General features: G+C 39.4%; 1 protein-coding gene across 1 annotated transcript; it reads left to right on the plus strand.

Annotated features, from left to right (window-relative positions):
• Positions 1–1,272: 1,272 nt before the first annotated feature.
• Positions 1,273–9,773, plus strand: gnrhr4 (gonadotropin releasing hormone receptor 4). The gene is made up of 3 exons (XM_026365812.1): positions 1,273–1,788; positions 9,011–9,215; positions 9,322–9,773. Exons 1-3 carry the CDS (start codon positions 1,273–1,275, stop codon positions 9,771–9,773), a joined length of 1,173 nt encoding a protein of 390 aa, XP_026221597.1.
• Positions 9,774–16,930: the final 7,157 nt, after the last annotated feature.

Here is a 16,930-nt window from a genome sequence, read left to right on the forward strand (position 1 = left end):
ATGTGTAAGAATCGATGCAGCCACATGAAATGTGGAAGAACGGACACAGAAGAGGGGTCCATCTTCGAGGATGCACATGATAGGATGTGATCTGACTGGTTTTTGCATGGCAGTAACAGACACCTGCCAGTAGCCTATTGCCATGATCTGCCACCACTGTGGAAAGTGAAAACCTTTCTACCCTCTCAGGCTTCTGATCTCTTGCTGTTGTTTATTGAAGTTTATTTCTTACATATAGACCTGTTGTACAAAAATATAGTTTCCTTTTCCTCACATAGAGCCCCACAGCACAGGTAAAAACGTCTTCAGAAATAAAACTAGTTCTTATCATCCCCGTGTTTTTTTTGGGGGGGGGGGGAATATAAAGAGATGAAAAGCAAAACAGAAAACAACATATGAAGAGGCTGCGCAATACTCGAGGCTTCTCCCAGCAAATAACAAATGCTTTGGTTTTATTATTGCTTGTGCCAGGTTTCTCCAGTCAGAGAGCACAACAAATGAACGGCTCCCGCTCCTCTCTCCTGAGTGTCCCTTGGTCTCCACCACCTCCAGAAAACATATCTCACTTAAGTGACAGTCTTGAAATGATGTTTGCATCAGCTTGTTTGGCTGCGGTGCTCTGTGCTTTTCTGATTTCTATCTGGGGTTTTTGTTCTTTTGAGGGGGTGGGGTGGGGGGTTCACCTGTCGGCTGATATTGTCCCGTGTCATTTTGCGCGTCAGCGCGGAGGAATGAAGCGCACTGGAACAACAGCTGCAGCGTCCGCAGTGGAAACACGCTCGGTTCGCTGGAGCCCGTCAGCGCGTCCTGGCATCTCCGCTCCTAATTGCAGGTGAGATTTTTCCCTCTGCCGTTGAAACCGGGTTTAATTATTAATATTAATAATGAACGAGCTACTTTTAATTAAAGGAAGCGCTGGAGAAAATGAAAACAGAAGGTGGACTAGAAGTTCAGCAAATAGCTGCACTTCACTGATGTGATTAGTATTTTCTCCGCCTGTGCTGCACAGTGATGCATTTTCCCTCTTATTGTTTTTCTTTCCAGTTTTATTACTTGGGGTTAGTGGCACAGCCATGATAAAGGTTATTTATTGGTTAATTAACACCGCATTAACCAGGAGCATGTTGTAACCTCAACACAGGATGTGCGTGTTGTGCATAAAACGCACATCCAGACATCACATCAAGTCATTTATATCTTTGTCTTAGTGTTCACTGTGTTCAGGTACCCAGAGTAATTGCTTGCCTATTTTTGCAGACTCCGGTGTTCATTATGTTCCACCAGCTGACAGACCCGACAGTGAATGGCAGCTGCCGAGGAGCCACCCCAGTGTGCAACAAGAGCGCTGATGGAGACACGCTGCAGCTGCCCACTTTCTCCACCGCAGCCAAAGTCAGGGTCATTATCACCTTCACTCTGTGCGCTGTGTCTGCTGTGTGCAACCTGGTCGTACTGTGGGCTGCCAGCCACGGCGGTAAGCGGAAGTCTCACGTCAGGATCCTCATAATGAACCTGACTGTGGCGGACCTGCTGGTGACTTTCATCGTGATGCCCGTGGACGCAGCGTGGAACATCACGGTGCAGTGGCGGGCGGGGGACGTCGCCTGCAGGCTGCTGATGTTCCTGAAACTGGTGGCGATGTACTCCTGCGCTTTTGTGACTGTTGTCATCAGCTTGGACCGACAGTCTGCCATCCTCAATCCTCTGGGCATCAGCGAGGCCAAAAGGAAAAGTAAAATCATGTTGACTGTGGCCTGGACCATGAGTGTGACCCTCTCACTTCCTCAGGTAAGACAACACCTTTAATATGTCCTGGAGGTTCACACTTACACAACAACTCACATACAGTAAGACCAGATAAGATCAACTTTATTAATCCCTGAAGGGACATTCAGGTGGATTCTTACTGTGTATGTAAGGATTTGTTCAACTCTCACAAAATATTTACTCTGAGTGCACATACTGTTTCTATTTTGTCAATAAGTACATCAATCCATGTTTATTTCAGTTTAGTTTAATTTCTTTTTCTGTTTCTTTGCTGCCATAATCGAGAAAGCCAGAGCAATGTCTCCTCTGTATTCTACAGTGTGGAAAACTACAGTAATACAGCATTTATAGAGAAAAATATCCCACTTCAGGGTTTTTTTCTGTGGATGCACCACGTTTGGTGCAGGTTGTTGTGCTGAAACAGAGATCTAGGTTAATTACATTTTCTTTTAAGGCTGCAGAAGGGAAGATGACAAAATAACATTCAAGTAACTGAGGCTGAACTTGCAGTACTGCTGGCGATTAAAACACCTTAGTGGCTGCACATAGGCGTCAGCTGCTTTGTTTAATCCATTTATTGCCAAGTGTAATTGAATTAATTGATATTTTATTAATGAAAATGGGTTACAGTGTTTTCATTTACAATTTGTAGAATATCTAACCTTAGTATGAAGTCAACAGCACACCTGAGCCCACAGACTGAATCACTGGTTGCTAAACAACATACAGTATAAGAAATTGATAACTTTGATCTGAAGTACTGAGGACAGAGAGTCAGACAGCTGCTGGCATTAATCATATTGGATTTTTGATCAGGCAGAGCATAATGTCCAGGGATCATCGACCTGATGAGTTTTCGGGAGGTTTGCAAATATCAGGAATGCTTATCAAGCTGTACTTAATCAGCTGTAAAAACACCTCATTATTTCCTCACCTAATCCAGCAGGACTCCTCTACACCGGTGAGATATGTCAAGACCTAACTACAAAACGTCAGATTCAGACAGTGCAATTAAAATGTGGGATTTTAACTTTGCTTAAAAGTCTTTTCCAAAAGTTAGACTAAAAGATTGATATGACTCGTGCCTGGCTGTTAGAGCGACAAGACAGCTAACTTAGCTTAAGAGAAATACTCGATGCATGGGGTTCACCTGGCTCTGTGCAGAGATGCTAATATTATAAAATCACAATTTGGTGTTTTTACAAAGAAAAAAGGTATAAAAAGTGTTAATTACGACCAACGCGTGCATGTTAGTCTTTGACGTGAGTCAGGAGGAGGTTGGACAGGAGGATGTTCCCACAGGACTGTCTGAGTCTAGAATAAATCTCCTTTGCCTTTATTGTACCACAAATGTCATGTCTGTCATGTGACAAGTGATGTTATCCATCTATCCATCCATCATCTTTATCTATGTCCTGTTAAGGACTGTGGGGGTGTGGGTGCCAATCCCAGCTGTCACTAGGTGAGAGACTTGGTGCACCAAGAACAGGTTGCTGTTCTATCACCAGTCACACTTATGGGCAATGTAGAGTCACCCATTAACCTGACTGCATATCTTTGGGTTATGGGAGGAAACCGGAGTACGTGGAGGAAACCGAAGCAGACACGGGGGTAACATGCAAATCCAGGTTCTTTAAGCCGTGGTGCGACAGTGCTAAACCACTACACCACTGTGTCACCCTGTGACATTAAGAAAGCAATAATTCACACTTTTTACAAACCCTAACCATGATTATTTACTTACCCAGATGTCTTTTTGCTTAATCTGTACCAAACTGTTGTGTTTGGACACAGTTGTAGCACACTAATGTGATCATAAATTACATAATAGATATTCGGGTAAATAGTAAAAATGCATTTTTGTCTCACTATACGGAAAAATCACTGCTCAACCTGACTTCATGTCACCTGTCGTATCGTTCAGACACAAAACTGCACACTTTTATTTTATTTGTGACTAATATGTTTCCTATGAGCGAAATGCAAGTGTACACACAAACACACAAATTGAACATTAATCCTTTCAAGACCAATTATTGTGGGTGGGAACTGGTGAGACACAGTCGTTTCTACTTTTTGCTTTGCAACTTATCATTTACTGTAACACTGGAATTAACACCTCGGCCACTGTTCACAGTGTTTGCCATGTACCCTCATTATTTTCATGGCCAGTGTGTGCAGTAACAAGTAATGTTGCAGACTTCATGACACTTCAGCAACCCAACATGCGATGTGGCTCAAAATAGCACTTTTTAAACTTCGTCCAACATGATCTGGAGACTACTGAGAGTGTAAACTGAGCTGCCTGGAAGAGGTGACAGGAAAGACAATGGCACAAATATTTGAAGCCCGGTGTTAGTGGCCTCTGCTGCTCAGCATCTGGAGCCTTTTCTGTGTGGGTACCTCAAAGGGGACTCACATGATGAAGTCCAGGTAATCTTTATGCTGTCTGACGCTGACATTTGCCTCTCGCATGCAGCTCACCTGGGTAAGGTCTAGATGTTCCAGTGCATGTCTGAAAACAGCTTGAGTCTACCGGAGCTGAGGTGTTAACTGTGGCGGCACGGACCAAGAACCTGCAGTAGCGCTCATTCTGAAACCACAGGTGGAGGAGCCTGTTGCTAAAGGTGCTGCTCAGAGCACTCAGGGTGTCCTTTAGGGAGTTGGAGGTGTTGTCTGTAATGGCCAAGAGTCTGGCCATCTTTCCTCTGTCCCACCTCACTGAATGAGTTCAGAGAGCAGAGTCTCCTCAGCAGGTGGATTAAAGGGCTACAGTTTTTGTACAGAGCCGTGTGGTGTTGTCCATCCAGGCATCTTCTTGTCTCACAGTCTCCTGACTCACTCCTTTAGATGTTACCAGTCGAGTTGACGTGGAGTCCCATAAAACCGGTCTTATTCTATTTATTTGCCTCTCTGTTAATAATGCACCCAGCAACAACTAAGTGGCAGCAGTGCTACACACCACCATGTCTGACATGCAGGACTGTAGACAAGACTGTGGTCCACATCTGCTGACAGATTATGAACTGGTCTGTGAAGAGCTACATGTATTCTTTATATCATCATATAACAAGTCTAAAATTCTATTGAATTGTCTCATTTATTTAACAAACATACTGAAGGTTGGCAGTGGAAGTCATACATGGTTAAAGTTCCCCGTGATGAAGAGGTGAACTTCTCTATTATTTAAGAGAGGTGCTCCTTTATAGTAATATGCCCTCTCATTCACCCCCTACTTTCCTGGTAGCAACTTCCCCGGCCTTCCTGTCCATCCTCACAGCTCAAAGTTAATCTTAACAGAGTCAAGAATGAGTCTGATCGTTTATATTACCACAAAGCACAAATTGACACTAAATGGAAACTGGATGATATCAATACACATTGTTGTGCATGCTTTGTGACTCAGTCACCTCATGTAACTCTCACATGATCCCCCTGGGGAGCTCTTTGGCTTTGTTTCGATGACAATTATCATAAATGGAAAGTTGCAACAGTTGAATCTGTTGTGATTTAGAGCTACATCAATAAACGTGAGTTTCCACTAATCTTGTAGTACATATTCAGGTTTGTTACTACAGCTTTATTAAACTTTTTTTATGGGTGGGTTATGCACACACAGCACTTAGTTGATGAAGGAATAGATCAAAACTCAGGTCTGTGGTTTGTCCTGTGCATGCAAATGTGCCTCACTCTTAATCAATAATTATCTTCCATTCAAATCATATGTTGCATGAGAACATACCCATAACTTTAATTTAATGTACATGTGCCTTGTACAGACAGCTGGAGACCCTCCAGCATAGAACATTTTATTTAAAACCTTCTTTCACGAAGAAACAGCAGCAAATTGAAAAGTTTCCAGCTCTATATTTGACTGATTGTAGCTGTAGTCACACTTTAAGTGCAGTTACAAAGTCGTTTTCTTTGAACGCTAAGCAGGTTACGCAGACTTGAAATTTCAATTACTTTTGAATGAAAAGCTTCTTTTTAATCCGAAAGGTTTCCTATGGAATTCAAATGACTGCATAGTAACCTAAAATGTACAACATGACACCGCGCCTGCTTTTGTAAAGTAGAGAGCAAACGAGACACATTTGACTCCCTTCTCCTCTTCACTTCAGAAAATTGATTTTAGCGTGAATGTTTGAGTTCGATGATGACAACTGTGAGTCACTCAGGTACAGTAAGTACCTTAGCTTCAGAAAAAGATCAGAAAGGTGATGATTCATCATGCATGTTGTTGTTCACTATGCTGTATATACAGAGGTGCTGCTGTTATTTTGCCCGTCGCTGATTCAATGCAACAAATGCAAGGACAACTGTGATGACTGCGACGAAGTCTATTTATCTGTGGTCGCTGCCTAATAAAACCTGGATTCACATGTTAGGAAATTATTTGAAGAAGCAAGAAACCGATTTGTGAGACTTAATAGAGGCTGTAGACGACAGTATGAAAGCATTAGTGTAAATGCAGCAGGTACACAGATATGTAATGCAAGATGAAGGACTGCTACCTCAAAAGATTTCATTTTTTCTATGAACATGAAAATAAGCCTGAAGAAAATTGGGGAGAAAATTGAAAACTATGACCTGGTCAGGTACGTGGCCTGACCTGAACCCAATGAAACTCCTGTGGAATATTTGAAGATGTAAGTAAGAGCAGTAAAACCCCTCCAGCGAAAAGCAGCTGAAAAGAATTATCTGTGTAGAACGGCTGAAGATCTCTTCACAGATTTGTAAAAGACTGGTCTCAGCGAGTCTCTGGGATCAAACTCGTCACAAAAAAAAAAAAAAAAAAAACAGGAACCTTACCAATAAAAAGTGTAAAGACTTATTGAAATGATTTGTTTAACATCAACCTTTTGGTGAACTAGTCAAATATTAATATTTTTATTCTCCTTGGGCTTTGACTGAGAAATAAACTGTATTAAATAGATGTACAAAGACACCTAACAGGCCTACTATAAAAAATATAAAAGCTGTACTATGCTGTGTGCTAGTAACCTTAAAATGTGACTATGTTGTTAATCCACCATAAATGTATGAAATACTGCTCCAGTACATAAATCTAAAGAATAAAAATCAAACTGCATTTCACTGTTTTAACATGTTCAGTATGTTTAATACTGATTCATGATTAGCTTTCATATAATAGCACAGCCTCCTCTTTTACATCAAGTAGCTGCCTTATGTTCTTAATCTCTAACTTCAAAGTTTTTTTTTGGTCTACACAAGTCAAATCTTTTGAAAGGTGACTCCTCTTTTAGGTGCCTCTGTTTGAAATGTATGTATAGTTCAAACAGACTTCATTGGCATTAGTAAAGGAGGTAGTAGCATTAGAAATGTTTCTTAAATGCAGCTTAAATTTAAAGACTTCAACAACATGAATGACAATATAAGGGGAACAAGAATAGAAATGTAGGATATAGATAAAAAGAATAATGAAATATTTTTCACTGCATGCTCCTGTCACAGCTGTGGCCCGATCAACATGACTCTATTCTCTCTCTCTATCTCCCTCTTCATATGTTTTAGGCCCCTGGTTCCCCATGTTTGTCTTTTTGGAGGCACATGGGAGCAGAGGACCACCACCCTGCTTTTGCAGGAGGTGTCAGGGTCACTGTGATCCAAAGAGTCATTATTACTGGTGTTTAGTCTTTGTCTGAAAACAAATTGACCTTCTGTTGTGCCTGTTATAAGCCTTACATGTTTTATAGTTTTGAATGCATTTGTCATTTGTCTAACAATTGTGATCAGTGTGTTTCAAGTAACTGGATGTTTTTAAATACTCAGCAACTACAGAGCTGCACTTAATAGTACTTCTTAGGCTGTGTAAGTGTATAAAGAAACTAGAAGACATAGGGGCTAACTTAAAGTATTAGCATCTCTTACAGACATGTGAAGCCAACCCCACAGGGAACAAACTAATCCCAGGTTTTCTCTAATGAATTAATTTGATGCCTAATTGTTGTTTTTATAAACGTAGCCACGACACCGTCTTCATTTTATCTCTGTGCTTTACACATAAAAGGTTAAAAAGAAATTGCATCTAAAAGTGGCTTCAACCTGAGAAATCATGAAATTAAAGCTAAAGAAAATTTGCAGCATGTATCTGTTTAACATAAGCATGCTGTACAGTTTTTTTTAATTACTGTGTTTATGGCTGTGTCTAAACATCACATCACAATTTTTTTGTGAAGAGACATCATATGGTGAGGTTGTAGATCTCAAGAGAGCGTTTTGCTTCTGGCTGTTTTGTGATATTTAGTGTGTTTTGGGCCCTCAGATATCACAGGTTAAGATAAATTAGGGCGGGCTGCACAACAGCTGAGCCGCTGTATCTGAGGATAACCTGGTAAAATCCTCTTTATGACCAAGACATCTCTGTTTCTCCTCTGCTGAATTTATAACTGCAGCAAGTTCTGGAGTGAAGACAGGTCCTATCATTATAATTCTAGTGAAATGTGTATGAAATGATCAATAATCAGAGCTTATTTAAATCAGAGTAAACTTCATATTCTACAGCTTCAGTTAAATGTTTGAACAAGCTATTTAAGAACACAAGGGAAATTAAAAAGGCAGCATGTTTGTTACTGTATGAGGCTAAATTTATATTCTTGACGTGCACCTTGTTGCTCTGATGGTTTCTCTGTGGGAAACCATCTTTAGCCTAGAGCACACTGTTCACAGTGTGTAGCGCTGAAGGCTATATGAGTAGTGATGTAACCTAATAATGTATCAATTCTGCAAAACTGCATTCATTATAATTGTCCTTTTGACACGAACACAGTTCTATATATGATGTGATGGCGATGTGTTCTTGGAGCTCTGATTAAGACAAGCGTGTGCTGAAATATTAACTTACTGTCTCGAACAGTGTCTGCAGTGAGTAACTTTCAAATTGTCTTTTTTCAGATAGTTTTTGCTTGTTTGCTGCCTCATTTATTAAGTGTAGATTATCGTGTGGATACTGAAAAGAAATTACACAATCTCCAGCCTCAGTCAATTGTCAGTTCCCATGCCATGCAGAAAATTTTAAATGCCTCTGTGAACAAAATACAGAAATAAATAAATGAACCAGGATCCAGGAGAAGAAGAGATACATTTGAATTCAGTTCTGAAGCGTGGGGTTGAAATTCTCTACACTTCCAAATAAAATAAAAGACTCCAGTTGAAGGGGCGTTGCCATCCTGTATCTGCCTCTCTCCTCACTGAGCAAAACTGTTCTCCTCTTTTCATACAGATGTTTATATTTCACAATGTGACCATCACGGTCCCGGAGAACTTCACCCAGTGCACCACTCATGGCAGCTTTGACCAGCACTGGCAGGAAACCATCTACAACATGTTCACCTTCGTGTGCCTCTTCCTCCTGCCTTTGATCATCATGATCTTCTGTTACACACGAATTCTCATAGAGATATCCAGCCGCATGGCCCGGGGTAACTGTAAGTCTGGTGTTTCTTTTATTTTGTTATAAATCAGTGGTCCAATTATGTTTTCTCACACTCAGGGAGCAGTGCGTGACAAACATAATGTTTTCTTCTCTTCTAGTGGTGTCTAGAGATGTTCATCTGCGTCGCTCCCACAACAACATACCTAAAGCTCGGATGAGAACTCTTAAGATGAGTATAGTCATTGTGACGTCGTTCATCATCTGCTGGACTCCATACTACCTGTTAGGCCTGTGGTACTGGCTGTTTCCTGAAAAAATGGAGGAGACGGTCTCACATTCACTGACTCATATGCTGTTCATCTTTGGGCTCTTTAATGCCTGCCTCGACCCCATCACTTATGGTCTGTTTACCATTCATCTTCACCAGGGCCTTAAGAGATTCTTTCGGGGCTCAAGCACCCAGAGTGAATTGGAAAATAACACTTGTCTTATACACATGACTCGTTTGTCATCTCACAGACAAACGGGGCACAATACGGACCAACAGGGGGGAAACAGCAGAAGCACAAAAAGCGGTTCGAGGCCAGTCATCCCAGTAAGCAAGATATAATGGCATTAAGAATTTGATATAATTTGAATAAAATTAAACTCTGCTTTTAATTGAGTCTTTTGCTGGAGATGACAGCTAGTTCATTGCTTTGAAAGACTGACATGCCACAAAAATACTGTGCTCTATTGTCAGGAAAATCTGTTCATTTTTGTGCTACCTATGTAGTCATTGCTGCCATACAGCTCAGCTTTGGCTTGTTCATCCCACATGTTATTCGTCACACATGATATCTCAGATGCCAGTGATCCAATTTATACAAGACTCAGTGGAGGGATGCATGTCATTGCTCTTTTGCACGGTTCACAATCTTACGTGATTGGCTGAGGATAATGCTGCACATACAGAATTCAAGCTTACTGTAGAGGCTGATGTTGACACAGTAAATTCAGGTTGTGCTCATGACAAACTGGCTTAAAATTGCCATAAATTGACTAAAGATGTCTCACATCAGAGATGTTTTTGTTTTAGTTTTTTATATGTTGTGTTTTTGCTGATCATTGCTTATTGACTGAAAACCGCTTTAAAATGTCAGTGTTTTGTGTGCAATATAAAATACTTTTTTTATTCATATATCAAAATGATTATGTGATGATCATTATTAACTTCAATAGGCCTTTAAATAAATGTTATGACATTTCTGACTGAATGCTCCTGTACAGTATGTTATTGATGTGTTATTGACTGCTCAATATATGAAAAAAGCTTATTCGAGCTTACTGGAATCAAAACTCTTTAAAATATGTTTTCATCACAACATTTGTTATATTTAATATAAATATCAGAACTAGTAGTGTATTTTGTTGTGAATTGTTTTGCTTTCTGTGACTGAAAAACTAAATCTAAAACTAAAAATCGTATTCATTTGTTTGCATATTTTTTTTCTTTTATGCAGGTTATGGAAGATGTTGTAATGTACAGTATACTTGCAGTGTGTTCACTGGATGAATAAAAAATATGACTTTATTTAGACTTTTTTGTCTTAGAGTGATGCACAATGGGCTCAGCAGGCTCATCTGCATTTGTCATTAGCTGGAAACCAGGAGAAAAAAACTGTACTGGTCTAATGATGTCTTTAGTGAGGACAATATCGTCATATTCAACACCTTGATCCATTAAGCTTTTTGAAAATAGCAGCAGCGATGCTCAAGTATTATCAGGTGTTTGTGAAGAGCTGCCTGAGTGAACTCCAACTGACAATTCACCAATATGACTACAGGAGCATGTTACATAAAGTAAATGTGCACTGCGTAATATATTAATGAAGGCTGACGCAATGTAAGATGTGATCGCCTTTAATTAAATCTCACTTAAATCACCCAGTGCTATCCAAATTCAAACAAAGCAGATTAGCACAGCACCAAACTACAACTAATGCCATGTTGCACAGGAAAGCAGTTGTTCAAAGCCTCCCGATGGGAAAAGACAGTCCTATATAATAAGAGTTATCTAGACTTCAAATTAGCATTTTTTCTGACCTGTTTAAGAACGTTTCGTTCCTGTTGGCTTGAAAGGGTCAAAGTTTGTTTTCCCTACTGGTGTTTTCAAGGCAAATAATACAATTGAAATTTAACTTTTAAACAAAATGCTTGAAAAATCCAGTTAATGTAATCAACCACAGTTCCTTCCTAACCTCTTCAACTGTGACTGAAACATCCATAGTTGTTACCAGATGGACTAGATGTGTTTCCAAGGTTGAGAATCAGCCTTGAACCTCAGCGTCAGAAAGGAGTTTCAGACTCACTACGATGCATTTTTTAAAATTGTGTTGAGTTGCTGGCTAAACATCAACTAGCTGTCATTTTTAGGAGAGAAGCCCACCTGACAGCACCAGTAATCAGTTTGGATGAAGCTATTGCTCAATTAAAGCTGAACTTCTTGTGAACTGTAATACTTCTATAAGCCAATTTTGTTCTCTGACAATCTAAGACCTTTTTAAATGCTGTAACATGCAATGCCCTATAATGGCATGAGACAGTCTCTAACCACTGTGTCTCTTTGTTCAATTTGGGGATTTAGTCAGATTAAACACCCCTTATACCATACTATGAACTTAACTCTTCTTCTGTGTTCCCTGCTGATTTTTCTGAAAGTCATTATTAGGATTGTGTAAGATTAAAATTTTACTGGGGGTTTCATCAACATGGGGAATTCTTGTGCCTGCATGACAGTGACAGGCGTGGCTTTAGTGTTTGGGTTGTAACGGTAATGCTTTTAGGAAGTTTATTCAAACAAGGACAAGGATGATGATGACTTTTGGTGGTTAAAGGTCACTGTAATGTCATATCTGACCTATTCTCATCAATGCCATGTCCCGAATAGGCTTCAACTAATGGATGAACTGATTAGAATATGAGTCTGATCATAAATGAACTCATCTTTACTGATGGGTGGAGACCTGCAACAGTAACGTTGTAATTCTAGTTAACAATGTATTCAAAGACTGAATCATGTCAAGATATTTTGTGTTTTTTCATCATCAGTTAATTTCTATTCTAAGTGTTGTTTCACACAAGTACGCAAAGCTGCTTAACCTAGAAAAGGCACTTGACATTTTGTGCAGACGGCTTCTCGTTATCTGAAGAATGAAGCGTTATGAGGCGTTACTTAGTGTCACAATTATGCTCCTACATACTCAGCAAACTTTCTGCCTTTAATTAGTTGAAAGCAAAAAAAAAAAAAGTCTTCTGGCTCTGCTGAAATTGGGGAAATACAACTTTTATTTGGCTTATTTCCTTGCATACATAGCAGACTGTATCATACATAATGAGTAATAATGACATTATTATTAGTTCACTCTGGAATAAGAGTGAATATAGTTCATCTCCTAGCTTATTGTAGAGACAAATGAAAAGCCTTCATAATCACCAGTGAGCAGGGCTCTTCTGCTGAACTGACAGGATGTGGATGACAAGTATTTACAGAGAAATATTCATCAGAGGCCTGGAGCACATGCGCTATTCTACCGGAAATGACAAGGTCATTAATCTCTGCAGATCCACCTGCAGTACAAAATATAAAAAAATGACTTTTTATATCTGTTTGTGGGTTCAAAAACAGACAGGAGCAGTAACAAAACAGAATTACGCAGCACTGTAGAAGCAGAGGCACCAGTTTTTACCTCACCATGGGAAGCAAGCAGCAGCCAAGATATGCGATTATAGTAATCTGAGAGCATGACTGAAAAAAACAACAAAAAAAAAAAACCCTCTGCTGTGTTGAACCTGAAAAAAGCTCCCATATGGACCGACAATCATATAGTGAATTTATGTCAACCATGGTGAGTAGCTGCGCTTTTGTCTGAATTCTTACACACAGAGAAATTGACCAAACAAAAATGATGAGCCATTTCTTCAGTCCTTTAGTTCATAAAATGAGGATTTCTCAGTTTGGGGGATTTAAACTGTTCAACTTAGCAGAAACTGTGAGTGGAAAGTTCTGCAAAATATAGATCTCAGTTTAAAGGAAACTTCCTTTAAGAAAGCAAAATAACTATAAGTATTCTCTTTTTGTTAGGCCCAACAGAAGATGTTTGTCCATGAATGATCATCCTTTTTTACTTCACATGCTGTGAAAAGTGATGGTCCTTCTGATCCTTGCAGCACTAAAGTCACATTTGTGGTATGAAGACACATCACTCAACATTCCTGCAGCCATGTTCCTCTTTCTCCTGTAGTCAAATCATAAACTGTATCGTCTAATGTCAGACACTGTGTATTTATATAATTTCCATTGTACCTAAACCATTTGAACTAATCCTGTTTACCTGTTCACCTGTTCACCTGTTCACCTGTTCACCTGTTCACCTGTTTTCTGTTGGCTGCCTCTAATTGGATCCTCTGCCTATAATTACTGGACTTTACTTTAGCCTTACACAGTGGATTTTTTCGTGCCTTGATTTTTTTTCTGCCAGCACTGGTTTGACCTCTGCCTGTCCTCAGACGTGAGGACTGCTCTTTGGTATTTCTTTTCTTGGACTGACAGGAGCCCTGTTTGCTTGTATTAAATTCACCTGTCTGCCAGTCTCTGTGCGTCTGCACCTGTGTCCTCTCTCCTGGTGTTTTTACACATAATTAGTGACACTGAAAGTACACTCAGTATTTATTTTTTCAGGGAACATCTGACCCCTCGGGGCTAACGGTCTGCTGTTATTATCAATAACACTCAAAATCAAAATCATACTCAAAATGATGTTTATATTTTTACTTTCTAAACTGTCTCATTTTAAAACAAAGTTCAATTAAGAACACAGAAGCAGCCATTACTATTTCAGACAATATGTCACATATAGCTAGGCCTCTATATAATAGAACAAAGAGAAGTATTTTGAAATTCTCTGTAGAGCACCTCAATGAATTTGAAATGAAGCACTCGAGATGTGAGCAAAGTCAAGACTTTCAGCTCTTCACCGAGGGGTCCGACATTAACCATTCAAGAATTACATCTATTTTTATACACACATCCCCATTTTGTGGGCTCATTTGCATTTAGTCACCTGAGTGTCAAGAGGTCTTGCCTAAGGACCCCCACTGGAGGTAAGCCACAGCAGGGATTCGAACCCCAGTCTCCTCATGGAGGGTGGTGATCTTACTCCTTACAGGAGACCTGTCCATTGTGTACCGTGCATCTCGCCCAGTGGGAGCTGGCATGGGCTCCAGCACCCTCACAACCCATTTACAGGACATGGGGTTAGTAAAAGAAGAAGAAGAAGAATAGAATAACACTTTTTACTGAACCACACTAATTATTCAGATCTTCACAAAGACCATTACTCAAAATTGCAGTAATTGGACATAGAGAGTTGTTTTATTCAATAATTCATTAGCTGTGAATGCTACATGCCACATCCACTCCAGAGATAGGACTGATACATGTCAACTCCTACTTTCAAAATTTCACTGATTGTGACGTCACAAATGCAACTGATTAGGTTTAATCCTTTAATCAAATAGGGACACTGCATCATTGAGTGTTTTTATCTGTTACACTCAGTAAGTCATATCTCAAACCACACAGGCCTGATTTCCAATAAATGTGAATGATATATATAGTATTTAGTATAGTATTTACCTGTTTTATATGGTAAACTCATACATTTACTCATAAAACTATCAAAATTGGCTTTGCATAAATGAAGAAAAGGAAGAGTGACAAATTAAGGATTCTAATGTTCCTACTCTACATCCACATGTGGTTAATCACCTCCAAAGTTGCATTTTTTATACCACACACTCTTTGCCAAGTTCTAAAAAGGCTACAGACTGTAAGGAGTGAACATTACGACTGTCACTAACACATATTGTAAAAATACAAACTACAGATAAACAAGCATAAATGAACATGTGATCAGAAGGTCTGCTACATACCAAACATGAACTTTTTCTGTGTATTATCCTATTCAGTGTGCACATCACGTTTGTTATGCTCTTGTCTAGCTGTACGACAGAACACCACTGTGTTTTTTTTTTAATTTGTTTATTTGCTGAATTTCTTGTTCTGTAATTGGTTTTCACTTGTTTCTCTAACATACACACTCCTTATAAATAAATTCATAGCGACATAAAGTGAAAGTTGATCAAAGGTGGTGACTCCACAGTTTTCACTGAGTTACTTGTGAAGACTACAGTGTGTCTCAGTGGGAGCAAAATATATTACAAAAATATCTGGATATGACACAGTAGGTAAAGGTCTGACAGATCTTAGAGCACATATTGTACCGTGTCTACTTTCCTCTTTTACAAAAAAAAAGTTAATTTCAGTTCTGTTATGAAGTTTGCTATGGTGGGAGTTTCCTCCCATCTCTTCTGTGCCCTTTGTCATGTCAGAGGTTTTTCTTAGCACATCATTTTCAATACCCACACAGGACGTTATTTGTGTGATTCTTTCCCACAGAGTGAAAAACTACACATCGTGTTCAGGTTTGTTCGCTACACAAAATGTGGTGCATGCCAACAAATTAAAATATCATAAAAACTTTTTTTTTATATTGAAGTGAAGTATCTTTTTTTGTTGTTTTAATTTAGATAATTACAAATCACTGCTCATATAGTATAATTACTGTGTATCTGTGTATCCCAATCACAGAGAGTGAAGTCAGTGTATCAATTGCCTACACACACAAACATCTTCAGAAAATGGATTAACACAGTTTTATTCCCGGTCTCAAACGAATCCTGAACCTTCAATGTTAGAATCATCTTACCTGGGCTAAGCAGAAAAAGAATTGGACCATTGCTCACTGATCCAAAGTCCTTTTTTACGTAAAAATGAGTTTTGCATTTCTTTTGAAAACCAGAGCTTTAAAGGTGGGGGAAGAGTGGAGTCCAGTGTAAAGTTTCCAGAGTCTGTGATGATGTGGGGGTGACATCATCTGCTGGTGTTGGTCCACTGTGTTTTATCAAGTCCAATGTCAACACAGTTGTCTACCCCAGGAGATTGTCCATCTGCTGACAAGCTTTACAGAGATGCCAATTATCTTTTCCAGCAAGACGTAGCTCCTGAAACTAGCACCAACTGACCCTGATATTACTGTGCTTGATTGGCCAGCCAACTCCCTTGACCTCAACTCCACAGAGAACCTATGGGGTATTGTCAAGAGCAAGATGAGAAGCACCTGACCCGACAACACAGATGAACTGACGGCTGCTGTCAAAGCAATCTGGTCTTCAGTATCATCTCAGCAGTGTGTCGGGCTGATTGCCTCCACGCAATGATTCAGTAATTTGTGTTTTATGCGGGTTTCACTTTTTAAATGAAATTGTGAAAACATTTTTTCATGATATTCTAATTTGTTGAAATGCACCTGTAATTTATATATATTAAAGCTACAGTGTGCAACAGGTTCTCGAGGTTGTTCTTTTTCGATTGCAATTACTGTTAAAGACATGGACAGATTTCCTTTCAATCAGCAGGCTTCAATGATACAATAAATGGTTGCTTTAATACCCGTATTTTCTATTTCTACTTATAATTATATACATTGTTTTATATCTGAAACACAGACCTCACTCTCACTATAATCCAAATGGAGCCTGAAATCTGACAGAATCCTGCAGTAATAATATAGTTTTGACATGATTGGACAGTCATAATAGTAAGATCAAATCAATTCCCACCTGAATAAACTCTGTGCACTTTAACTATGCAATCAAATCTCTGTG

This window comes from Anabas testudineus, chromosome 6 (genome assembly GCF_900324465.2).
Source record: "Anabas testudineus chromosome 6, fAnaTes1.2, whole genome shotgun sequence".
Classification (NCBI taxonomy): Eukaryota; Metazoa; Chordata; class Actinopteri; order Anabantiformes; family Anabantidae; genus Anabas; species Anabas testudineus.